Consider the following 26,726-nt stretch of genomic DNA (forward strand, 5'->3'; position numbering starts at 1 on the left):
ACACCAAAAGCAACCTGCCCTGCAGTGTTTCTCAAAAGCTGGGTTAAGAATAAGTTGCTTCAGCTAATGTGCCCTATTTGAATTGTATCAAATTTCTGAATTTGCTGAGCTGGGAAACAATTATCAGGAAAGTATACAGGGAACAAAAACATACAAAAAAGTGGGCAAGATTAATTTTGTTCTATCACTAAGCAAAACAAGTAGGCCTAAATTATAGCTTGAATAAAAAAATTAAAAACATAGCCTGTAAATATTGCTTTACTGAAAATCCATGTGTAAAAGAAAGAAAGAAAGAAAGAAAGAAAGAAACATATTGCAGTGACTTTAACCGTCCCCTAGAGGGAGCTGTCTCGCTAAACGAGCACTGCCACATCCGATGCGGACGTCCCTACAACGCGGATGGACAACACGTGCGACCAATCACATCTCAAGATCTAATACAGTAATCCCCCTTAGCCAATGAGAGACCGCGAAAAGATGTTTTCCACTGTACGGGGCGGGTCCTGTGGATGATGGACACGTCTGCGTTGAGCCCTGGCCAGATCTTCCGTGTGTGGACTGTGCAGTTGAGATTTTTGGAGGCTGAGGTAGTGGGGACGTACGGTATTTTTTTTTTGTGTGTGTGTGGAGGACAACAGAGTGCGCGGAGTCCACGTTTCGAAACGTCTCCCATACACGTCGTTTGGAAATTACAACAGGTAACGTTTAATTTCACCTCCATTAAGTCACGTGATTTATGCATCAGCTACTGCGGCTGGTTCATTGCTTTTTTTTTTTTTTTTTTTTAGATATATCGCGTGTAATATAGTCGGTTTTGTGGCCGTTCACGTACAGGTAACTTTCTCAAAACACAAAACAAGAAGCAGCTTTCTTAAAAAAAAATGGTTGAACAAACCCGTTATCTGGAGTTCATACCTCCGGCGTGGGGCGCTTCATGGCGCCTATCTTCTTCCATGTTATCCCTGGTATCATCACCTCAACTACCTTCAGCTGCTGCTGCTGCTTCTCGGTGGTTGAAACCTTTTTTATTTTTTTTATTTTTATTTTTTTAGCTCAGGTAAAAAAAAGCGGCCGGACTAAAAGTCGTTGTCCAAATGAATACGCTTTTGTTTTTCCTGTGCTGGTCGTATTTCCCGGTTGAGGTAGATCGTGCTAAACATCCGGCTCCGTGGTTGTGGGACATTTCACGTTGCTGCTTCCTGCCGCTAAAGTTGAACAAGTTGGAGCTGCTCGTGTAAAAAAATTAAAAAAAAAAAAGCACCACGCTGCTTTCAACAACAGCGTTTCATTTTGAACGGTTTGCTTTGTTTTAGGACAGCGTTGTTTTTTCGGGTGTTTTATATTTTTTTTTATTTTTTTTATTTCTCGAGTGGGCTTCCAGCAGAAACCTAGTTTTATTTTTTTATTTTTATTTATTTATTTTTTTTTTAAATTTATTTATCCACTGTTTTCAAATAAGTGATATTTGTTTCCTGTGGTTTCACGTTGGGAGGTGGGGTAACACCTGGGAAATACAGTCCCATTCGGTTGGCGTTTGTTTGCTGGGTTTAAAAGATGGGTCTCCTCCCTTGATGAAGTGGTAAATTAAAAAAAAAAAAAAAAGGAACCGTGGCGACCCAGATACTTACTCAGAGCCCCCAACAGATTTAAGACACAGCACTGTTCCTGTTGCATTATCAGCCATTAGCAGTTTGTTTACTTTGGTTGTTATTAGTTATTTGGAGAATAAGGAAGTGGCGAAACGCTGTAAATGTTTTTACTTCATCATGATAGTCTTACTATTTGTCTGCTGGCATGACTGTATATATAGTTCTTAACTTGTCTGTGTTTCCCAGACAGACATAGAAGTAATGGTTAGTTTGACAGATGGCCAGGGCTCAACTAGTTCACAGACCGACTGCAGTGAGCTGAGATTGTGCTGACTTGAAAAAAAGTCAATGGCAACAGGCAAATTTATCTATTTTATGAACTAAGGCTGCAAGTAGCAATTCGTTTTTATAATGTATTATTGTTTTTAATTTTTTTTGATTACTCGATTAGCTGTTTGGTCTTTTAAAATGTTAGTAAATGGTGAAAAGTGTGGACCAGTGTTTCCCAAAGCCCAAGGTGCAGCCTGAAATGTCTTGTGTTCCCCCCCGACCAACATGTCCACAACCAAAAGAAATTCTGCTTATGATCATTAAGTACTAAACTAGAAAATAATCACATTTAAGCTGCTGGATTTAGAAGTTAAGCTTTTTGTAAATAAGAAATTACTTGAGAGGATTAATCGGTTTACTAAATAGTTGGCGGTTCATTTGCTAAATTGATTAATCAACCAATCAGTGCGGCCCTAGTATGAACTTTATATGATTCAAATTCATTAGACAAATGCGTATGGTACTACAGTACCATACAATTTCCCTTTATATTTGTCACTTTTTGATCAAACATACCTGACTTGAACAATAACTGTGATGGGTGTTTTTTTTTTGTGCAGTTCCATATGTTCTGCAGAAGTACAGAAAACAGCACAGACAGACTCATTAGGACACCTATTCATGTGTTTCCACCAGTCACCCTTAAATCCTACTGTAATTATGTGCTTTAGTATGTCTTGTTAAGTACTAATGCATTTCCCAGGACTGGGGTATCGTCTTGGACGGTAGATAGCCTCAGTCTGTGGCTCTCGTGTATCGGCATATATCTGGGTCACAGAGATGACTATTGGTTTTTCAAAAAAATAAATTGATTCATTTTCCATATTTGCAACAGTTTTTTTTTTTTTCTATCCAGGTAGCCAATGGGGCTGTAATTTGGAAATGGACGCACTACTTGGCAAGCTGGTTAAAAATTGTTTTTCTCATTTTTATGTGTCGTATGTGGGGCTTGCGCACGAGGCAATATGTCTCGTCATGCTTTATTGTGTGCCATTGGAATTGTTATATTTGGTTGATCTCCATGAATAATGATGCTGTTTTAAGTAAAAAGCAATCAGCGAGTGATAGAGCGCATGTGCCTGTCTGCTGAACATCCCCGACCCCGTTTACTTTTACGTAACCATTTTTTCCTCATATGATTGGCAGAAATGAGACTGCAGGTGATTTTCCATACACGTCATGCTAAATTCTCTCCATCGCAAACTTTGTTCCCAATGTTAACACATCTCTATCTGTGTTTGAGTAGGGAAGACAGGACTGTAATCTTTCTGCACACACTTGACAACACCTAAACCTCGAGAGCTGAGTGGAAACCCTGTGAATTATACAAATTGCAAAACAGAGTCAACGTCCAGCCAAACACACATCATCAAGAGAGTTTTGGAGTGACCCAGCCAGTCATTTTTGTGTTGACATTACAAATGTGTCACTATTGTTTGAGAGTAGGAACAGAAGTCCAGCCTCTTCTCCTCGGCTTTAAAACTGATTAAAAATGAGCAGAATAACAGCAACACCTGGACTATACTGTGCAGTACTGTACTGTGTAAACGAACCCAGGATAACTACAGCACAATCTAAAGACTCGAATGCTGCCACAGTGTTAAAACTATCACAAGATGAATATGTCATGCTTCAAAAAGCAGTGTGTGGTTTTGCATTTCAAGTTTTCAGGTTATGAAGGTCAGCAGCACACGTGTTATGCACTTACAGTTAAGTACAAGAGAAACCACTTCAGTATAAGTTAAAGCTTTCACCATTACCAGATACACAGAAATATAAGGAATATTCACTGGGACATATTTTAATGCTGATTCCAAATGAAGCTGGTTTAAAGCAGGAAGGCTTCTTGATTGGAGCTATAAGGGGAAGCTCGCAGTGAGCACGTCTGTCTCTCGGGTGTGTTTTTCCTGCCAGACCCCTCACTGTGTGTATAGTTTATCTATAATCATCAGTGCCATGTTCATTCTCAGACTCTCAGGATGTGCAGAACAGTGGCAGCTCTGTCAAACCCACTAATGAGAAGCCTTAATTGGTTGTTCTGGTGGGAGAATCTGCTCATTAAATGTAGATGGACTTACTCTGGCCTTTGCGGGAATGAGTGCACGATTGTGTTTTTCTTCTCAATATTGCCGCTGTCATGCACAAACTTTATATTTCCAGTCATTTTGGGGCTTTGGAGTTTGTGAAGTGATGCTTTTTAAACGTATTTCCAGTGGCTTGTTTCTTCCCAGTATCACAACGCAGGCTGTCGGTGCGTTGTACGTTGAAATTAAAAGGAAGTAGCATAAAACACCTGAGGAGCAAGATGATAGCAGCACAGGTATTACTTTCAGGCTGCAACAGATTCATTGATGATGATTTATCTTTTGTGATAAGAGCACTGGTTTGGCACTTTGCTGTGGAGGGCAGGAAGATGACAGAGTGATCTATGTATTACATTTGTTAATCCTTTATAGCTGCCTAACAGTAACTGATGTATTGTCACTCCTGTATTAAAAGAAGACAAACACTACAAACGTACTGATACTTCATTTGATCTTTTTTTTTTTCTTTTCTTCCCCTGGCTCGGGCAGGAGGGCAAGTCGGAGAGACACGAGATAAAAATAGGGGCGTAGAGATAGAGTGACAAAAGGAGAGAGAGGAAGAAACGCAGAGAGGAAGTGAGTAAGATTCAGGCACAAGAGAAGAAAGAGACTGAGTGAGCGCGACAGAGAGAGGGAAAGATATTGCTTAACCATTCGGAAAGGCTATGGGAACATCCCTGTGTGTGTGTTAGTGCGCGTATGTGTGTTTTCATCCTGACCTTGTCGGTTCAACAGGAGCAAAACACGTCACATCAACTCAGACACACACAGATAGTCCGGCTGTCTCACATCGGTTCGAATCAAAAGCACTGACTGTATTTTTAGGAAAGTAGCACGTAGAGAAATAAAAATTCATTCCTCCTGCGCAGTGTCACAAATTCACTTGAATCTTTTTTTTTTTTTTTTATACCCATTCCAGTCTGTAAAAGTGGGCGCTCCTGTAACCACAAAGCACAATTTAAGGCTTTCATCCCCTCCACGATTGTAGTGACACGGGGACGGTCACAACAATTATTAAGGTGGACATATTCTACAGTGTAGCAGTCAGCCGTGATGGGCAAGTATTAGCCTCCAGCTTTCAGGGTTGCACGGCCAGCGGGCACCACGGGACTCCCGATTCACACAGAGAAGATCAGAGAGGCACGGATGAATGGAAACTGTGATGCAGTGTTCAGCTTATTACCGCTATGGAGACAGTGAGTGGAGCCGGGAAGGTGAAAGGGTGAGGTGGGGAGAGTGAAAGAGGGATGGAGATGTAGTGGGCGTGTTTGATGGAGCGGACAAAATTGGAGAAGGAGGGAGGGTAAGTTTCTTCGGAGAAGAGGATCATCTCAACGCCGGGCAAAAAAAAAATGCACGTGTGAAAAAAAACCAGAATAGTAAAAAACATTTGTGGTAATAGCTATGAGTAAGAATACAGTCTTATCTTAATTGTGTTGAACCAACGGACTTAATTGGGTTAAACAGAATAGAGTTTTACAATAGTGGAGTCATATTTTTTTCTTAAATGAGAGGGTCTATTAGAGAAGAATAGCAAGTCATTGTTTTGAAGGGTAACATTTTACATCAGAGAGGGAAAAAGAGGGCAAACCGCCTTCCCCAGCAAGTATCCAGCTCTGAAAGAAACGATAGAATAAAAAAACTGAGAAAACGCGTTGGCCTGTGGCTTTGGCATGAAGCCAAACATAGTTAAAAAGAGATTAATCAGCATAGGGTCACGTTCTCACAGTGAGAGACAGAACAGACCAGGGCAGGACGGCCCCTTCATCTCCTGAAGGCCAAAACTTAGGGAGCAACACAAGGAAATCTTGGCACCGAAGTTTGCATCAGCCATACAAGATAACATTGTGCTCCTAATACTCATATCTGATCTTGTGGAAAGTCACTGGATTGCTCACTCAAATTTATCACGTTCAGATATAACACGAGACATGGCAAAAGTTACTTATTTCTGTGCTTTTGATCAACAAAGTACATTTTCTCAGGGTTCACCAGTTGTTGTGTAATCATGAAAATACCTTTGACTAAGATTATTAGAGGCAAGAAAAAGCGGCAGAAGGGGAAATGGATCTAAATAGTAATGTAGTAATAAATAAAGCTGCAATATTTTATAGCCAGTTCTACATTCGGCCACAAACATGCAGCAACACTGATACTGAAATGACTCTAACGATACGTTTTAAAGGTTAGTCCGTTTGTTTTAACCATAGAAGTGAATTTAATATCCCCGGTTGACATACATTTTTAATATTTAGGTGATGGCTAATGTTCGTTTAAATACCAGTTAGTCAGTTAAGGAATGACAGCAATATTAGTCATTCATTTAATTCTTTCATTCATTCCTTTATTGAGTGATTGAATGATTCCTCCCTTCATTCATTCATTTGATTCATTCATCATGTGTTGACTATGTATTTTGTGTGTCAAAATAAAAGTCGGGGAGGGAAGATGATGTGCAGCACAGAGAGATGAGGGGAGGAAAAGGAAGTGAGAGGAGGAGTGTCTGGAGCAGGAAGGTTGAATGGGCGGGCAGCTCTGCTAACTTGTTCTCATTAGTAGCTATTGAGATGCTCCAGAGTTTGTAAAACATTTTGGAAGGAGCGTAAAGAACCCTGTGAACTGTGAACTGTCTGTGAAAGACGCAGACTGAGGCAGAAAATAGGGTCAGCTGTTGTTTTTCCCACAGGTCAAAAGAACTTGTGGCAGGAAGTGGGGATATGAAGCCCTGAATATGACAACATGTTGTAAAAGTCACAAATATAGCCCTGTTCAGCAATGTATTAATAGATCATTTAAAATAAAAAAATAAAAAAGCGTAATATGTTTATTTAACTGCTGGAAAGTCATATATTTTGTATTTTCTTTGTCTTGGGACCCGTTTAACATTTTTCTATTCCTATCATCCCCGGGCAAAATTAGTAGATCATACTGAGCACCAGTCTTTCCCACTAGCTCCCTACCTGCAGCTACGGCTCTTCCTAAAACTAGACCAGCCAGTGCCTGTAAATGTAAAAGTCTTCCATATGATATTTGCTGCTGTGTCTCTGTATTTACTTTGCAAGGCAGCTGAATGTGATAAACATTGATAGACAGATGGTTCATCCAATCACCTGCCAAGTGTTTTTGAAAGTTGTTCTCAGATATTCAAAAGACAACTTCTTACTGTATTTCATGAATCTAAAGCTTTCAAAGATGATTTTGTGCCCGTAATGCAGACGTGAAGACGCCGCCCTCATGAGAAGAGTTACAGGAGTTAGTCAAACAGAGGCCAGCTTTCAGAGGGAAACTTAATGCACTGCACTTATACAGCCTGCTCGTGACAGATGGAGGGTTGTGTGAGTTTTATTTATGACCAGTGACACAACTCAACAGACGCAGAATAACGTGATCGTACGGATGTTTTGCTCCGTGTCATTTCCTGTTTTTCTGTTGACAGGTTTCTGACGCAAGAGATACAGAGACACTGATACGGAGACATGTGTAGCTAAACATGAAAAGTGATGATAAAGATGGACACAGAATGGAGGGATGGGAGATCAGCTGGGGGAGAAACAGGAGGAGGGTTACTTCCTGTTTCTTGGTTTGGGGTTGGAGGTCACTGACCTGGGATTAGTTGATACTAGAAGTCTAAATAATCTGTCTGATCATGTCCTTTGCCTGCGTCAGAAGAGCTGGTCTCTGCAACATTTTTCACATAAGGATGTGCGAGTGTGTGTCCGGACGTTAAAGTCAACATGCCCTTGTCGTAAATGAGAAAAAAAAAAAGCATGATTTTCTGAAAAATGAGGACATCTTACAGTGTTCTCGAGGGGAGTGTCTAATTTTAGAGCTCGGGGGTTAAGGTTAGCAGTTAGAAACTAATGGCAGGCAGCTGTGAGTTAAGAGATGTGAGCATGTGTTCAGAGTGTGTTGCATTTTCATCGTTGCAAGACATGAGAACATGCATCTGAACAATCCTCATTTTAGACTTAATTATTTAATGTGCATATGGTCAGAAAATAGTGAAAATTTCACATCACAATTTCCCCAAGGTGACTTTTTCAAAGGCTTGTTTGTCCGACCAACACAACTATAGGTTTTTTCTCTCGTTAGATTAGAAATGGGTAATCCGACATTTGTTGATCTGTATGTGTATGTTGTATCTTGGAGATGATATCAGACTTTGAATGATTCTGGTATTGACTTTACTGTTGCCATGTTTTGACAGTTTGCAGGCAGATTGCAAAGCTTTCAGTCTATTCTCATCAATACTTAATGACCCACACATCTACTCTCCCCTCCGTGCCAGAGGAATTGGTTGTTTTTCACTCCATCTGCATCAACTGCAGCCTTGATGCCCAATGCCGTCATTGGTTTTCCCTCTTGCACCGGTTCTTACCACCCTCTATGGGATGTAAATCGCCATAGTAACCCCACACCCACTTGTTGAGCTGTGCAGTTTCACCACGAGTTTCGCCGGCTTTCTTTATCCTTCTTTCACTCGTTCTTTCTCACCTCCCGGCTGACGCCGGCTTTCTTCCTCTCTTCCATCTTTTTCCGCTCCCTCACACGGTAAACTGTAGCCCCTCTCATGTGCACTCGTGTGACCCACCCATACTTTCTCCCTTTGTCTCTCATGCACACACACAGTCACACACACATTCACACAGACAGGGAACTTTGCGCCTCACTGCTTTAATCGCTGAATAGGGGAGTTTAGCAGTTAACAATAGTAGTTAAGAGCTGACCCATTATTCTCACACCCCCCCTCCCCCACCACACACACACACACACACACACACACACACACACACACACACACACAGAAAGAGAAACTCACATTGAACACCAGAAGACTTGATACATGGAAATATTTTCCATTTATTTAATTTTCATTTCTAATATGCTCATGGTCTTGCATCAGCAGTTTGTAATATAATCAGCATTGTTTATTTTCACTGTTGATGAATGAAAATGTCATTAGCCATTATGCCTCATGTCAATAAAGCAAACTGAAATTGAAAGGATAAAGTATGAGACAATAATCAATTGTCAAAGTAAATGATCACTAAGAATAGCACAGTTTCCATACACAAGATTAGACCTGCAGTGTTGTTACTGGTGTTGTGTTGTTGAAGAGGAGACTTCTGCCACAGACAATAGTAGTTATGAGTTGACAGTAATAATACAGTGACAATAGTAATGACATAGTATTGGTCATCTAAGAATCAATGGCTGTAGGAGCTGAACTTTCATTTGCAGAGCTAAGACTGAGAGCAAAGCGACAATAGGGAGCGAGTGTGTCCATGCTGGTGTTGTTTCAGGGCTGTGAAAGGTGGAAATCAGGTGTAGATGGAAGTGGAGCTGGAGAATTGGATGAAGGGATGAATGGGCCGACCGACCGACACACAAACACACACAGAGATTATCCTCTGTGTAATCCTCAGTTTGAGGGTCAGAGTGCAGTGTAATGGGACAGGCATGTTCAGAATTTTCACACCAGCTGTGTGTGTGTGTGTGTGTGTGTGTGTGTGTGTGTGTGTGTGTGTGTGTGTGTGCGCGTGCGTGCGCGTGCGCGTGCAAGAGAGAGAGAGAGGATGTCTCTGCATGTGGTCGAGATCAGCCACTGAATTCTTCAGAGATTCAGTGGGTACGCGTTTGCGTACGTTTCAGAATCAGTTTAAGTGTGTGCGCGCATATCTATGTATTTGGCATATCTGTGTGGGTATTTATGGGCCATGGCGTGACAGATGGACAGATCGTACAAGAGAACAGCACAGATTAGGATTGTGCCCTCTGTATGTGAACGGTTATTTCACAACCAAACTGGGGCTCCGTCGCTGTCAGCCGGTGGACTCGCTTGAAAAGCTGTTCGCTCGTTGCCTCAGTGTTCAGCGTTCGGGATGTCCCGGTGTGAGCTGCAGGATTGGATTTTTAATTCATTTGACTCGGCTGTATGAAGGCCAGTCGATGTCCAGTGCTTTGTTTACTGGACTCCAGCTGTCAGAAACAACCTTTGTAGCCCAACTGAAACACTTCAACTGTTTTTTAATGAACAGTAAGTGAACCGTGGAGTGACACAAACAAGTAGCAAGTAACGCAGCTTTGGGGATAAAGTAGTTGTCTTGCATCTACGCAAACACAGTTTTAAAGGGGAGTAACACCTCAAAGTGCTGTTGAAGTTTGCAGTTTGCAGTTTTTGGGTCCCTTGTGGGATCAGAACAAGTCAGAAAGATGGAAAGGACCGCGAGTGCTTTGACTCAGTCAGTACTGCAATGCTGGTTTGTTGATGTGTTGGTTCGTCTGTCTGTCCACCACTTAGGCTACAAATAACAATTATTTTCATCATCAAATAGCCTGTCAATTATTTTCTCGATCAATCCATCACCTGTTTGGTCTTTTAAAATGTCCGAAAATGCATCCCAAGGACTTTGGTGGTCTCTAACTTTTCGCAGCACCATGAACAGGCCGAATTGTGAATTATGCAGTGAATGACCTCTCCTTGATGGATTGACTGAACATTTTGAAAAAAACATTAAAATAAAATATATTCACCCAGAAATTTAGCGATGTTAGTGAAGGCCTTAGAGAATCATGCCTTGCTTTATGTGTGTGAAATTAAGATTTCCAATGTTACTCCAAGGTTTGTTACTACATTTAGAGCAAGTAGTAACATCTTCAGCTACATGCCATGTCTTGTTGTAAATAAACTTGTCTTTGCTCTTGCAAATTAAGGGAAAAATGTCATGTCAGTTCATATGTGCTATAACCTGCAGCGGAAGTATTCTCCAGGGAGACTGAAAACGACACGAAGCGGATGGATGCAAATATAATCAGTATCGCTGGAACAGCAGAATCAACATTTAGAGACACATCGATAAAGATCTGTTGTGCATCAAGTACTCTCTTGTGTTGGACGTGGTGCATTAGTGAAGATGTGAGGAGGAAGTGAAAAGTAGCTGCTGCAGTTAGTGTACATCCAGCATGAAACATCAGGTGTAAATCTTATGTGGTTTGAAATGGGTTTAGACACGGCCATAATCTCCATTGTCACGTATGCACTCGTCCATTAATCTGTATTTTTTTTGCTGTGGTAATCTCTTGTCTCCATGGGGATTTATTGTCCGTGAATGCCATTGCCAGGGAAACCAGTCCCTCCCTCTCTTACCCCCACCATACCCCATAGAATCGGGAAGTGAGTGGTTATGTATATGTTTTTATATTAGACAGAGTTGTCGTATCAACTGTATTAAAAGATTAAATAACATAAATGTGACAATCACTACAGCCGGTAAGTTAACACTGGATTTTCTTTTTTATTTGAATACTTTCGTGCTCACTCCTGTGGCGGTTTGTCATAAATTTGTATCTCTTGGCCACATGCCAGGCCAGGAAATAGTCGTTGCTATGATGACAACCCTAAAACCCAGTCAGACAGCAATAAAGTTGTAAGTGGAGGAGCTGTTGTATGAGTGTCTTACTCATGCGACTGCAATATGGCGTCTGAGGCGTAAAACAAGCAATTCCCTAAATGTGGAAATGAGGAATCTGGTCGGTAATGGCGGATATAAAAGTTACAGGGATTTAAAGGCAAAACAGAAAAATCTTGTGGACCGAGCATTTTCCACGGTGTTATTGTCAGAAAGCCATTCTGTTTATAACTGTTTTTTTGTTTTTTTGTTTTCCTTTCCATAGGATGTAAAATGTGGTTGCTACGTTTTTCAGTCCAAGAACGGGAAGTACAGGGCTGTCACAATCATGAACATTTAGATGACAGTTCAATGTTTTTAATCTGTTTCGTTTATGCCACTATTAGAGGAAACTCCAGTCACACTCAACATCCACTTCATGATGAAGAGCCATTCATTGGCTGGGATTGACCTTGCAACCTACGTCCATGATGTTAATGTTAATAGGTGCTAATTAAAAAGCAGCCGGTCGAACTTTAGATGTTAAACACCTTGAGATAAACAGCTGCCGGCGCTGATTCTCCACTCATGCTCTGTTAAACCACAGCAGAAGAAGGCGGAGCAACAAGATGATGTCATTAAAAGAGTGAAACTCTATGATGTTGACATGGAAATATGACATTTCAGTTAGTTTCATCCAACTGTTTATATTATAAGCTTTTCTTATTATAAACAGCTATATGTATTATTTATACTAAATTGATTTTTTTTTTTTACAGATTACTAGAAAGGATTCTAACCGTATTGAAAAATGATTGCTATCGGCTCAAGCAACCGTGATTATGTAATAACAGGCCTCAGGGATTATAAATGGGAAAACAAAGGTGCTAAATTTCCTATAATTGACAAATACTCTGAAAGAATAAAGAGATTGTGGATTGATTGAAAATAAGATGTTGAAAGAGGTTTGATTTTCTTACTCGATGATGTGATGAAGTAGCGGCCGTGCAGAGAACTGTATGAGGGCGTATAATTTGCATGTTAACGTACATTAGTAATCTGACACAGGAGGCATGTGGTCTCTCTCTCTCTCTCTCTCTCTCTCTCTCTCTCTCTCTCTCTCTCTCTTTCCCCCCCCTCTCTCCCTCCGTCTCGTCTCTCTCTCTCCCTGGTTTCTCCTGCATGCATCCTCTCATCATCTCTCTCTTGCCACTTATCTCACACACTTTGCTGCAACATGCCCCCCCCCCCCCCCCCCCCCCCCCCCCCTCAATGTTCTCTCTCATTTTCTGCCCTCGTTTCTCCGAGCGAAAGTCCCGGGGGAAAGCAGAACGAGGAGGGAGAGAGAGGAGAGGATGGAGGAGAGAAAATGGGAATGACAGTTTGTAGGGCAGGCATTTGCTAAGAGGTGGGAAGCGAAAGTGAAGGAAAGAAAGAAAACAGAAAGGTGTAGGCAGAGAGGGGGAAAAACGAACAGCAAAGGGCAAAGAGGAGGTGTAAAAGGAAGAGGCGAAAGGACAGGGGAAAGGAGAGCAACAGAAACAACAGTAGGTAAGGACACAAGTTCATCAGTTCATTTAACCATTCATTTGAAAAATAAACTAACAGGGCGGGTGTTACAGGTTGAGAACGTATGGATTTACTGTGTTGTCAGGCACAGCTGTACAGGCTACTGCAGTAAAGCTTTAAGGGTCGAACCAGTGTCATTGCACTGTAAAAAGTTCATCTTTCATCTTTGGTAGTAATCTGCTGCTGTGATTGTGTTGCGCAACATCCAGTCACAGAATGCAGACCACAGTAAATATATGAGGAGTAAAACAAAACGAAGATTAATGTTACCTTTAAAGATACACGCTGATGAGCTCTCAACAGCAAGTAGCCAGCAAATTTTCAAGCGTGTGGCTAATGATGAAATGAGCTGAGATATGCTACGTGAATGTTAGAGAGAGACGTTCTTGAATCAGAAAACCATGATTCCCATAAGTGTGCGCACAAACACAAAAATACCTTGTCTAATTCCTCTGACGGCACTCGCTGTGTCTCCGAGTTTGTGTTTATTGTCAATCCACTGGATATTTTTGTGCCTATTAAGACAACAGGGCTCCTTGAACGACACTAATTGACTGTGAAATAGTAGAATAAAATGTACCGTCAGTACGAGGCAGTACAGTACGAGCCTCTAGACAAATTCTCTGAAGATATAATCGTCTGTGATGGACAAAACAAAGCACACAACTTCTGACAGCAGCTCATACAGGAGATGAGTTTATGACTCGAGGTTTAACCCTCGTTTGACCCCATTTTTATGAAAGTTCTGTCACGTACAAGAATACTCGTGATAAATACCAGCCTCCTAACACTCACGTTAGATGCTATAAAGGCCTGTTTTCCTACCATAAACTGTACAGTGTGTTAATATGTGTATATATGAAGAGAGGCTGTAATACTGTCACTGGTATTGTTTATATAGACTGTGGGAAGAAGAGAGAAAGAGGAGGGGTTTATAGGGAGATCATGCGAGTGGGCGATTGGAGGGGATTGAAAGGGGGCCCAGGAAGAGAAGAGAGAGATGAGTGCAGAGATTTAGCAAAAAAGAGAAAGAGGCTGGAGAGAGAGAGAGAAGGACCGAGAGGAGGGCAGGGTGAGTTAGAAAGTTGTGAGAGAGTTAGAACAAGGTTGCCGGTGTTAAGCGTTTGTAGAGAAAGAGAGTTGAGTTTGAAGCAGGCCTAAGTGGCCGTGACGAAGCTCCTCTCTGATGCCAACTCACACAGACACACAGCGAGATAGTCCGTCGAGAAACACAGTGTCTCCAAGGAGTGGGAACTGCAGTAAGGTAGTAACAGAGTTGTTTTGATGACTCTGCTTGAGGGTTTGGTGAATGAAAGAACACATGGACCAAATCTACGGCCTCATACACGCTGACAGAAATGGCTCAAATTGGTTTAAAGTCTGTCTTACAGTGTCATCATGTCTGCATGGTACACAGTTGCACTTGTAGACCAATCAGCAACATGTGTTTACAATATATTATGGCCATATTATTTTCTCAGCTCAGCCCGGTGACACTGAACATACCGGAAATAACTTTTCCCCAGTCGTATAACAAAAAAAGGTTCAACTGTTTGATTTCTTGACTTAAACTGAAAGATACTTTGCTCATTTATGTCAAAGATGTTACTTATTCCATCCAAATTGACATTTCAGTTTACACTTTTGTTACACTCACTTTTTTTCCCCTCTACTCAAACTGAACACTGTAACTTTTGTAAATTAGACATTATTTGTTATTTACTCATTCAGAGTTAATCATAATCTTAGTTCAGCGTGTTAATATGCTTACACTCACACTAAACATAATGTGCAGCTGAAGCTGTGAGAATCAAGCAATTCAATTCAGTTTTAGGGTAACTGGTATCAAATTACACAGCAGTCCACCCAATAGTTGTCCATACTAATGTGTTTGGGAGGTTTTCGATTGTTTTGGTGTGCATTGGTAAATACATGGTAAATGGTCTGCACTTATATAGCTCTTTATCACCTCAGCGGTCTGAAAGCACTGACCCAAAGTTTGCCAGCCATTTACCCTCTCACACCCGGGGATCGAATTGCCAACCTTATGATTAGTAGGAGGCAACCCACTCTAGCATCCGAGTTGCCTCCACATTGGTCTCTCATCCGTTTTTAACATCATACGATTTGTCAATCTTCCCGAGTTCCATTTGATTTGTTTAAAAGATGCCATATCAATAAAGTTTGATTAATTGAAGGCATTTTCATCAAAACCAAAACGATCAACCTCACAGTGGGAAATTCTTATCAGGCAGGCCGAACTCTGCATAACACCGGCCCCCTATCAGACATCATATTTTTGGTTGAGTTTCCTTCTCTATCAGTAAATGAATGCAACAAAGATTTATATGAAAAAGAGAATTGTGATCTAAAAAAAATAGTAAAAAAGTGATTCTCATGTTATCCAGAATCGTGCAGCCCTCGCTGGGATTCTTCTTTCTTAAGAAGAGCTCAGTTTCCTTTTTCTTTTTTTTTTTTTCTTTTTTTTTTTTTTGGTGGAGTATTTATTAGACTTATCTCCACAGGTACATAGAGTATATTGCCTCTGACATTTGCATATACACCTTCCTCCAGCTATCTCTCCTCCTCCCCCGTCCCTACCTCATTAGCCGATCATGCGTAAGGATGTTCTATTTTTACTCTGCCCTCTCCCTACACACCACTGCTGCACCATGTGTTTGTGTGTGTGTGTGTGTGTGTGTGTGTGTGTGTGTGTGTGCTCTCTCTTATTGAAGGTGGCGGGGAAGAGAAGAGAAAGTCAGAGAACTGGTGAGATGGTCAGGAAGTAAAATGCAGACGAGGTCATGAATAATAGAATCGAGAGGCACGGCGCCAGGAAGATGTAGACAGGGTGACGCAGAAAAAACAGGCAGAGAAAAATTCTGAACAATTGAAAGGAGAGTGAATGACAATGACCCATCAGGGCATGATTCATGTTTAGCCTGAAGCCTAACACTGCTTGTGTACAATCTGTCTCACACACACTCACACACACACACACACACACACACACACACACACAAACACAAGAGGCATTGTATGCCGGTAGACACCCTCAGTGGGTAGGTTTTCACATTTCTGACCTCAGCTTCCCCTCAAGACCAATGTCATAGTTATGTAATGTAATCAACAAATTAGTGTCATGCTGGATAAAAGTGTCTGTTGTGGTGATATGGTGTATATGTGGACAGTGCTGCCAAAAATATTTGGGTTGAAGAGTTTGTGTGTGCTGACCACAGCTGCAGGGTAAAAAACCAGTGACGCACATGTTAGGAATTGAGTAATTTACCCTTTTTCTTTGTGTGTCTGCGTGCGTGTTAGTAACCAGCTGTTGAGCTGTTGACCCAGATGAGACTCGTTGTGTGCCATAATGACATCCTGTTCTATTGTGTTTAGGGTGTCAGATAGAAGGAAATCCACAATCTAATGTTTCAAACTGGTATGAGCTCATTTGCTAGCAGCTGTGAGATCAAGGTTTAAAATTTAGCCAATTTATATAACCCTAATATTTTTAATTTTGGTGTTTTGTTTCCTCCGTGACATGTCTAAAGTACATAACGGCTTTATATTTTTTTTCATTCCGTCTACTGCCAATGTAGAAGAACTGTGGATCACTCTTAAAGAAAGAAAACATGCAGCCATGGGGCTCATTTATAAAACATACTCCAGACTAATTCGTTGTCATAAAAAATTTATATTTTAGCAAAAATCACTGGAAGAGTCAGATTTTTTTCAATCTCTGTAACATAAAAATCATTATTCAAGGTATCAATATCACAGAAAAATCTTCTTTTTTTTTTTTTGGCATGTTTTTTAAGATGATGATCCAATGAAATGAACCTCAGATAACATATATTCATCATGTACTTTTACATATAAAAAATATTTATTCTGTGTTGTTTGGTCAATGAGCTACAATTTAAAATCGAATCCAACGCCCTTTCATCGCTCCTCTTTGTTTTTCTCTGCAGGTTGACGTGTCACCATGACAACAGAAGCAGGCTCTGAGACAGAGGTGAAGGAGAAAGCAGAGGAGTCAGCTGCTCTGCCGGACCAATCAGAGAAAGCCACTGAAGACTCCCAGGAAGTAGCAAACGCTGAGGGAGAGGAGAAGGAAAAAGAGAAGGTGAAGGAAAAGGAGGGGAAAGAAGGCAAAGGGATATCTCGATACCTCCCAACATGGCTTAAGAAGCAGAAGTCTCAAAGCCAGGTAAAGCCAATACATACTGTTGTTGTGTTATGTTGACATGATCGAGTAGAAATATATTTATGTTTTATCTCTTCATCATAACTGCTAATAACTTAAAGGACTTCTTAGTTGGGCTTTAAAAGTCAGTTTTCTTTCCTGACCCCTCAAGACCTCCCCGACGAAGGAGGTCCCACCCACAGAAGAAGCCGTTAGCAAGGTGACACAAGAAGAAGAGGAGCCTGTCCCAGAAGTGAACGGTCACGCAGACGAGGTGGAAGAGAAGGAGGAAGTAAAGTCCGATCAAGTGAAGGAAAAGGAAGCAGAATCTCATTCCAACGCCAGCGCAGACACTGAGGTACTGCTCATCAGCAGCGCTGTTGTTCTCCACACCACAACTAGTTGCCCCGAAAGCGTCAGTTCAGTGTTCAATATTTGTATTGCTTTATTGCTGAGAGTTAGATGCAAAGACTCCAGCTGAGCTCGGCTTAGTATGAAAACGACGGACAGAGATGGTGTTGTTGTCATCAGTATGAGGTTGCCAGGCAACTAGCTGACAATAATGGAAGTTAATGCTCTGAGCCAAGGCAAGTACTGCCAGGGAAAGTATACCGTAGTATCTGCTGATAACTGCACTGCTTTCCAGAAAACATTCCCACATTTTATTGTTCACAATTCAGGTTCTGTTGTAAACGGAGTATTTGGTTTCTGCTTGTGTGTGATAAGGTGTCATAGTTTTCCTTTTTCAATGGCAATATTGGATTTCTGTGATGGAAACACTACACTGAGACCTGGAAGGCAAATGTGAGTGTAAAATGTCATGCGTCAATGTGGCTATTATACCCTGCTACAGATTACTTAGTGGTCACAGAGGTGAAACCACCATCTAATGTGTCCCCCAACAGTACTAGTGTAAAAAAATATTTTGCCGAAACAACTCTCCTACTTTCTGAGGTCAGACACATATGGTGGTAGACACAGACCTCATTGTTACTTATTTCTTGTGCACTAAAGAAGAAACCCAGAGATCAGATGTGTTGACAGGTGGTTGGAAATCATTTGTCTCAATGTTTTAACAGTGTAAAGGTGAACTGACAATTTACAGCAGGACTTTCAGATTGTTAAAAACTGCTATTCAGCCAATGAGAGAAAGAAAGAAAGAAAGAAAGAAAGAAAGAAAGAAAGAAAGAAAGAAAGAAAGAAAGAAAGAAAGAAAGAGTCCTAAAGCCATTCTTCCTCATGCACATGCACACATGAACTCTTCTGTCCAGTGATCACATCAAGCTACTCAGGCCCACCCAGTGACATCAGCATTTCAGTGATCAGGCCAAAAGAAACGCCTGCATTTTCTAAGATTACGTTCAGACCAAAGGGGGATTTACACACAAGGAGAGCAACACAGAGAGTCCCTCTTATTTAGTTTGGACAAATACTTTGGTTTCTCTACATGCTAATGAAGAAATTCTATCTTTTAAAAGAAGATTGAAAGTTTGTGTATGGCAGCCACAGTGAGCTACTCTGTGTGTAACTCTGCTTTGACATCATATTTCTCCCTTTTTATCACATCTTTCAAACAGCCTGCCAAGGAAGAGAAGTTGGAAGAGAGTGCAGAGAAAACTTCAGAGGACACCAAGAAGACAACCGAGGGAGAAGGAGCAGAGGAGGAGAAGAAGGAGCAGGAAGGAGAGGCGGAGGCTGAAGGGGAGGGAGGAGAAGGCCAGACCTCCATTTTCCAGTCTCCTCTTCGTCTGGTGAGGAAGAACAAGATGAAGCTGGTGGTGTGTCATGTGACCCTCATGGACGGGACCGACTTCACCTGTGAGGTGGAGGTAAGACGGTGACACAGTGTACACGGGGAACATGAAGATGGGTGTGGAGGAAAACACAGGGAAGAGGACACAATCCATTCTGTAGTTTTTAAATGTCTCCTATTATTATGTAAATGAAATGCCTTGGAAGGCAGGTGAGGGACTTATTTTGTTGAGATGTTGTCGTTTTCGTGTCGTCTGTTCTGATCACCTTTTATAAAACCACTGCAGAACAGGACTTGGAGAATGTTTGTAGCTTTAAATGCATCATGAAGCAGGATGAAACAGTCCCTATGACTATTAGCACTTTGCTATTCGACTGCACACCGTCAGCATTGTTCAAAAAGTTGTCTGTTTGGCTTGCGTAAGGCGTTTCTCTTAGTTACTCACAGAAAGCTTCGACACGTCGTCTTACCTTCTTTTACCGGTCAATTGGACAAACGTGAGTACAGGCGTGTAAATGATGTAATGACTAATAGGATCAGATCTGTGTGTGTGTGTGTGTGTGTGTGTGTATAAGCACCGGGGGGAGGAGGAGGGTTAGGTTGGGGGTGGGGGGGTATTTAACTTTCTGACTCAAAGTGGTTAGTGGTAGTTAGGGCAGAAGCACCCACACTCATTGTTTGGGGTGTAGTTTAGGGGATAAATGCAGTGCAAAGCAGAGCACGCTGCAGGGGCTTGTCTGGTGACTAGAACACACACTCACACTCACGCACACACACACTCACACACACACACACACACACACACACACACACACACACACACACACACACACACACGCACACACACACCCAGCGGATTATGGGGGTCTCACCAGATTAGTTTCCTGCATCTGTTGCTCCCGAACAATCACGTGCCCCAGACCCCCTCCACACACTCAGACCTGCTCCTACAGATACCGACAACATCACGTGCTTCATGCTGCTGTCACAGACTCTTTTTCGAACGATCTATTCAAAGCACTTTGTTTTTTTAATTAAAACTATATCAAGTTAGTATCTGTAATTTCTGTAAATGAGAATTCTTTGAATTTAGATTTTTTTTTTTTTTTTTTTTTTTTTTCATTAGACGTTACAAATTTTGTGTAGGAATAATTAATAACTTGATGCTCTTCACTGGTGTTTATTTGTCTAACAGTTGTTTTACATGTGTGTTTTTCTCATTAAAACCATATATTACGGTTAAATACTTGTTTCCCATGAAGCATGCACATTTTTAGCCATAGCCCTCCTCACATTCCCACACTCGCTCACATTCAGTGGGAAGCTGCCCAGAATAGCCAAAGTGCAGGTCCACTGGAGCTGTTAACACTTAAATCTCTGGCTGACCAGAATACTGACCATTTACCCAGGCAAGATTTTTATAAAATTTGGTTTTAGGATTTGTACCGGCAATTTAACTGTGGCAAACCAACTTCCTAATCTACAGTATGCCAACGCCCAACAGCGTGCCTGTGAGAGTGAACAGCAGCTGCTTTGTCTCGCAACAGATAATGCTGATACCGCAACTAACCCCTATTGTCCTATAGTACGCACACACACACACACACACACACACACACACACACACACACACACACCCACCCACACACCCACACCCATCCATCCATCCACACAAGGATCGCAAGAGGGAGATGCACAATGCATTCCAGAGATTAAATTTTCTGTTTTGCCCAGCAGGCCTCCAACAAACACAATAACACACACACACACACACACATACACACACATACACACACACACACACACACACACACACACACACACACACACACACACACACACACACACACAGAGACCTTCTACTCTAAACTCCCCGTCCATTCTTCCATCATCATCTGCCCTAGTTATTAACTCATGGTATCAAATTTATTCCAGTGTAATAACTTAATACAAATTTTATTAGTTGCGGTGCTTTGGGTGAAAAATCTGCGCAGACATTTTCTGACTCAAAGGAGAGTCTTAGTGTCACATGGTCTTAATGCTGTTTCGAAGAATTTCATTAGTATCGGTTACAGCAGGATTTTAGTTTTACGGTTTAAGTACCGTTGCATAGGAATTCATTAGGTTTCAGATATTTCACATAGTTGCTTTGAGTTTGACACGATCAATTTGACATATACTTTCACAAAAAAGCAGGACACAGGCAAGCACTTTATCTCCAGCTTTATTACCTTTATATTAGTTATTCCTATGAATCTCACAATTCTAGCAGTTTGATGTAAAAATTCAAACCTGATTCAGTTTTTCATTTATGTCAATTAGGATACAAGCTGTTAAACCAGCAAATATTCTACATGACGTGGCAAACCACACGCATGAGGAAACGACTCGCATTGTACCGTCATGAATCTAAAAATGTGTGGATGAATGTTTCTCTCATGCTTTTTAATAGTCCAGATCTCAATAGCTGCCTGCAGACGTTAGACAATTGTCCCTAGGTAGTGCCTTGCTTGGAGGCACACTGGCGCAGACACAGAAACTCCAAAAGGTCACATTCTCACATTCTTTGGGCTTTCAGCTACACTGCGAGTGTGTGTGTGTGTGTGTGTGATGTGCGTGTGTTTGACCAAGTATAGGAAAATACCGCAGATGTTTTGAGCTGTCCCAGGACAAGAAGAAAAAGGAACTCTTTCATCCTTTTCCTTCCACTTTCACCACGCTCTCTGCCCCGTCTGTACGGCCGTCTGCGTAATGCCACTCTGTCTGTACACCAGTGTGAGGCCGAGGCTGTGCTGACTAACATGAATAGAAATGAGCATTATTTCGCTCTTTCTCAACGGTTCCCCCCCCCCCCTCCCTGTCCGTCCGTCTGACCTTCTGCCTGTCTAAAGGATGCCCTTGTGTGTGCGTGTGTTTGTTTGTGTGTGCGTGTGCGCATTCATTCACGCGTGCACGGATGTGTGCTAAATGTCATTTTCATAGCGCAGTCTGGAGGATTTTATGGCTAAAATTCCTATCGGGCTGATGAGGGAATGTGTTGCCCAGAGTCAGATGGAGAGTCTGAGTGAGTAAGAAAAGAAATAATAGAACAGGAGTGAAGAAACAGAGAGAACTAAAAGGAAGATATGAACAGGAATTTCTATGTGTCACTAGACTGTACAAAACTCGTTTTTATACTAATTTAAGGGGACCTTGTCTTTCTATGATATTTCTCAAGCTATGAAATGACATTTGAAACATTTGGGAAGCTTTTAGAAATATTACATATTTGCTTTTAATATTTTTTTCCAACTATAGGTAAAATAAATATGCAAATTGAAATGTTTTGTGATTAAAACTCTATTTTTTTTTTATTGTGTGTCTGCAGAAACGTGCGAAGGGTCAGTACTTATTCTTTAAGGTGTGTGACCACCTTAATCTGATGGAAAAAGACTACTTTGGTCTGACATACACAGATAGCCATGAACAGAAGGTATGTATCCTTACACACATGTAACATTTGCCATATAGGTCAATCATGTACACATGCAGAAACTCCATACATAGATGCCTGCATCGTGTTTTACATTATTACATGACGGAGGTTGACTGTCTTCTTGTGCTCTGTCTCCTCCTCTTACTTCCTCACTCCAGTGTTGGTTGGATCCCACCAAAGAAATTAAGAGACAGATACGCAGTGAGTTTTACTTTTCAAATACACTTTTGTTTTTTCTGGATGTTGATGGAAGATTTGCAAGACCATCCACCCCTATGTCCTTCACTCTGCCTCAACAGTACAAGGTGTTTTAACACTTTTTTAAAAGGCTTTACTCTCAGCCAAAAGACAATGAATAAAATATAAATATTAAATTAATAAAAGAGGGTAAGCTTCATGTCACAGGAAAAACAGCATTGTAATTAAGTCAAACAAAAAGAACAGAGACATCTGAAACCAAATGGTAGCAGTCTGGCAGCGTGGAAGAAGTTCATAGGGCGTGATCACCCTGCTTGATTATTTATTGACTCCTTTATTACCTTTTGTAAATTTATAAATGGAGAATGAGGTGGGGAATCACATCATTTATTGACTGAGTGTGGTGTGGGCACAACATGTCTGTAACAACAGAAAAGGTTTCCTCAGTGACAACATCTAGTTTTTTTTAGTTTGTAAGTACAATGACAAACAGGTTGTTGCTGAGTTTGGCTTCATCAAGTTACAGTTGCTACAGTTTGTCATTGAATTTGATTTAATTTGATGTTTTGTTATTTTTCTGGTGTTTGTTATTCGTTATATTCTCGTATTCTGATTCTTCTGTGGCTTCTTGAAGAATATGCTCATAAATCATAACTCGTACATGACTGACTGACAGTCATGAATGTCAGAGAGGCTTGATGTCTTTTCGCTGTTCGTCTCTTGCTTCTCCTTTTACAATATAAGTCAAAACAGGCTTTAACACCAAGTCTAAAACTTCAAATTGCACTTTTTAGAGTAAAAACATATAATTTTGGCTCATAAAATGTTTTTTTTTGAGTCGGTATATGTGAGGTTGTCACGTCTGGGTGTGTGCAGAATGTGTGTGGTTTCATGTGTATGTGTGAGCATCACAGTGTGTGGTGAGCATGCACGCCTGTGTTTTTGTGGCGGTGTCACACAGTGTGTGTATGTGGTTCATGGACGAGTGCTACACATCTGGCTGCATGTGTTAGTTTGTGTACATTTTCCTGTGTGTGTGTGTGAGTGTTTTCAGCGTGACAGAGATTGTACTATGTGGACTCAGGTTCATTTGAGGTACATCCTCACACTGCCTGTGTGCATGTGTGCACACACCACCGCACAAATGACAGGGTCGACGCCGTTCTGCTCTAAACTGCCATCAGTTTACACTCGGCTGTCACAAATCTGCGTCACTACATGCCGGGCTGGGACATAAACATTTGTAATTGAAACTTTTTTTTACGAGTGCTTGAATTATTTGGGAAAGATGAAAGCTGCTGCCTGTTCTGTGCTTTGAAGTGAATATAAAAAAAGAGGTGTTCTAAGTATCACCTGTAAGAGGAGTACTTAATTGACATAAACATTTTAACATTTTAGTCTATGATAAGGCATTTTAAAAGTTAAAATATCTCGGGACACATGTTTGCTGTACAGGATTCATTGGGCTTCTGTTTAGTGGGTATACAACTCTACATTAAGGTCAAAATCTGAAGGGGATGCTGCCTACAGTGCGGGTTACTATAGTTAAAGCTGTTTGGGTGGACTTGGTTCTTTATGTCTCTGACAGTCTAGTTTAATGATGGGATACAAAAATAGAGAAATGCAACAATGTAAAGAAGTCCAACCAAGTATTCCACATCATAGATAGAAGGGTGAAGTGAAGGCTGAAACAATGTATATTGTATAATCTCTTTAAGACGGCACCTAAAAAAAGGAAGGGAAAAACTAAAGTAATTTTACTCCAAATAGCTGAGGTATCGGGTATCAGTGTTAAACAGAGCCAATAAAAACCAAATGTCATCCCCAAAAAATGTCTCTGGCTGAAGTCCAATGTCTGAAGTAAGAAGATTTCCACTGTAACAAATAGCACAAGTGAAAATTTAGTAATGAGACTGTCGGTCCTCAAGTTTAAAGTGAGCACTACTGAAAGTTATTTCCATGCAGCTGAGCTGAACTGTATTTATTTATTTTTATTTTATTTCATTAGTTTTTTCATGCATATAGTCTGTGTATGTGTATTTAGTCACTGCCCTTATTTTTTTTCTAAAATAATTATTTTTTTATCCATCTTATTTCTTATATCTTATACATATTTGTAAATTATTTCATATTGTGTGCACTTATTGTTTTTCTTTGCTGCTGTGACCCCCAAATTTCCCCACTTTGGGATTAATAAAGTCAAAACCTAAATCTAAAATCTAATCTAGCTCCTTCTTAGATTTCCCTTTGACAGATAAGGACAACAAGAGTTGGTCTCACTTTTAATGTCAGACTGAATCTCACTGAAGGCCAAGCAGAGAGCACAAGTCTGGATTCAGTCCAGTCAGTGGACCTCTGCTGTGCGTGTGGCTGCTGTTAAACATTAACAGCAACTTTCTGGTTTTCTGCATAATCAAACTAACCTGTGTAGTTTAGGGGCCTCACTCTGTTGATACGACACCGTGTCATTGTACATTTGGAGCCAGTTAAGTTCGATCTCTATGACGAGAACCAATAGGTGCATTTTAAATACGTGTGGGTTGATCTGGATGATATTCTGGCAGCTTTAAATGGATTTAGGAAAGTTAAATTGAAATCAATGTTGTGATTCTCCGGATATTGCTGTACAAGCATTACTGGAATATGAGCAAATACAAATCATAAGGTTAATTTTGTTTTGTTTTATGATATACTGTCAAATCACTTCAGATTCCCACAACTTTATGCAGGTTGTCTTTATTTTATTAAAAAAAATATCCTTTAAAGGAATAGCTCACCTACAAAAGACTGAATTCATGCTAGATGTTAGAACCTGGGAGAGCTATGATGTACTGTATGCAGAGATATATACTGTATATGTGCGAGTACATGTGTATTCTTTGAATCATACAGAGGGCTGGTGGCTGTCACACGATTTTGTCAAAAGATGCAATAGTCAAAAGCGACTCCCATTTCAACTTAATCTCGCTTGCAGACATTGGTCATACACTCACCCACATTGCTATTCACACACCATTAGACACACACACACATACACACATACAAATGAAACAGGAAACAGGAATGTCAGCAATCAGCACTTTTTATTGTTGTACTGTAAGCAACAAAAATGGTTGTCAGTGGAAAAAAATAAAAGAAACACCACAAATCTCTCACCAGGTTTTCACCTCGTGTGTTGCGTCTTCTCAGCTGATGTCAGTGAGAGTGTCATTGTTGAGTTTCCTCGTGTCACTTCACCATGCCCCATTCTTCCTTTTCCTCTGGGATGCAGCTGTGAAGGGTCTGTGTTCTGTTTCTGTACATCAGTGTGTGTGTGTGTGTGTGTGTGTGTGTGTGTGTGTGTGTGTGTGTGTGTGTGTGTGTGTGTGTGTGTTTGCGCCCATGTGCACATGTGTGCATAAGTGTGTGTGAGTATGACCTTGGACGAGGAAATGGTTTCTCTGTGATGTCAGGTTTTTCTCAGATTGAATTTTCCAGATGACGTGATCGCCATGTTTTATTGCGCGTGTGTGTGTGTGTGTCCGGCAACTTGGCGTCTTGCGGGAATAAGAATAGAAAATGGGACTGAAATGAAATTAGTGCTCTCCAGAAGGAAACCACATTATGACACTGATGAAGATGTTGGTGATGATAGCTGTATCTTTGTTTGTTTTTTGATCATGATAAAGATAAAGATTACAGTATGGCATTTGGTGAAGCTAGAATGAGGTTATGCAATACCAGATCTGCTGTGTGCGTATGTACATGATGTACCAGGCTTAGTGCTGTCAACAAGCTGTTCTGCATTAGTTACCCTCACTCTCATCTGCTTCTCTCGTAACAAACACAGATGGGTGTGATGGACCCATGCAGACCACCCCCTTCATATCACTGATCCAAAAATCAAATCCATTCTCATATTCAGCTAGGTTTTACTGGTTCTCTTGTACGCATCCTCTCGTGTACTTATTCTACGCATCTAATGTTGCACTCTGAACTATAATCTTCTCCAGGTAACAACTGGCAGTTCGCATTCAACGTCAAGTTCTACCCTCCTGACCCCTCGCTGCTCACTGAAGACATTACAAGGTTTACACACACACACACACACACACACACACACACACACACACACACACACACACTGAGAAAAATGTTTGGCTATTTTGCAGCTA

At 41.0% G+C, this 26,726-nt stretch overlaps 1 protein-coding gene across 20 annotated transcripts in view; it reads left to right on the top strand.

Annotated features, from left to right (window-relative positions):
* The window catches only part of epb41l2 (erythrocyte membrane protein band 4.1 like 2), a 54,146-nt gene continuing 27,420 nt past the window's right edge, over positions 1-26,726 (top strand). For 5 of the 20 annotated variants that reach the window (XM_069158460.1, XM_069158455.1, XM_069158457.1 and 2 more), the window contains exons 1-7: positions 12,697-12,942; positions 16,932-17,170; positions 17,319-17,504; positions 18,724-18,975; positions 22,267-22,371; positions 22,533-22,575; positions 26,565-26,640. In XM_069158460.1, the coding sequence (XP_069014561.1) occupies positions 16,946-17,170; positions 17,319-17,504; positions 18,724-18,975; positions 22,267-22,371; positions 22,533-22,575; positions 26,565-26,640 (887 nt within the window). In that variant the 5' untranslated portion in view covers positions 12,697-12,942; positions 16,932-16,945. Of the gene's footprint in view, positions 699-12,693; positions 12,943-16,931; positions 17,171-17,318; positions 17,505-18,723; positions 18,976-22,266; positions 22,372-22,532; positions 22,576-26,564; positions 26,641-26,726 lie in introns of those variants that run through there. The other 15 variants (XM_069158446.1, XM_069158449.1, XM_069158451.1 and 12 more) reach the window with 7 other exon arrangements.

This window comes from Embiotoca jacksoni, unplaced genomic scaffold (genome assembly GCF_022577435.1).
Source record: "Embiotoca jacksoni isolate LCO1_2020_lvr unplaced genomic scaffold, fEmbJac1.0.p SCAF_23, whole genome shotgun sequence".
Lineage (NCBI taxonomy): Eukaryota > Metazoa > Chordata > Actinopteri > Embiotocidae > Embiotoca > Embiotoca jacksoni.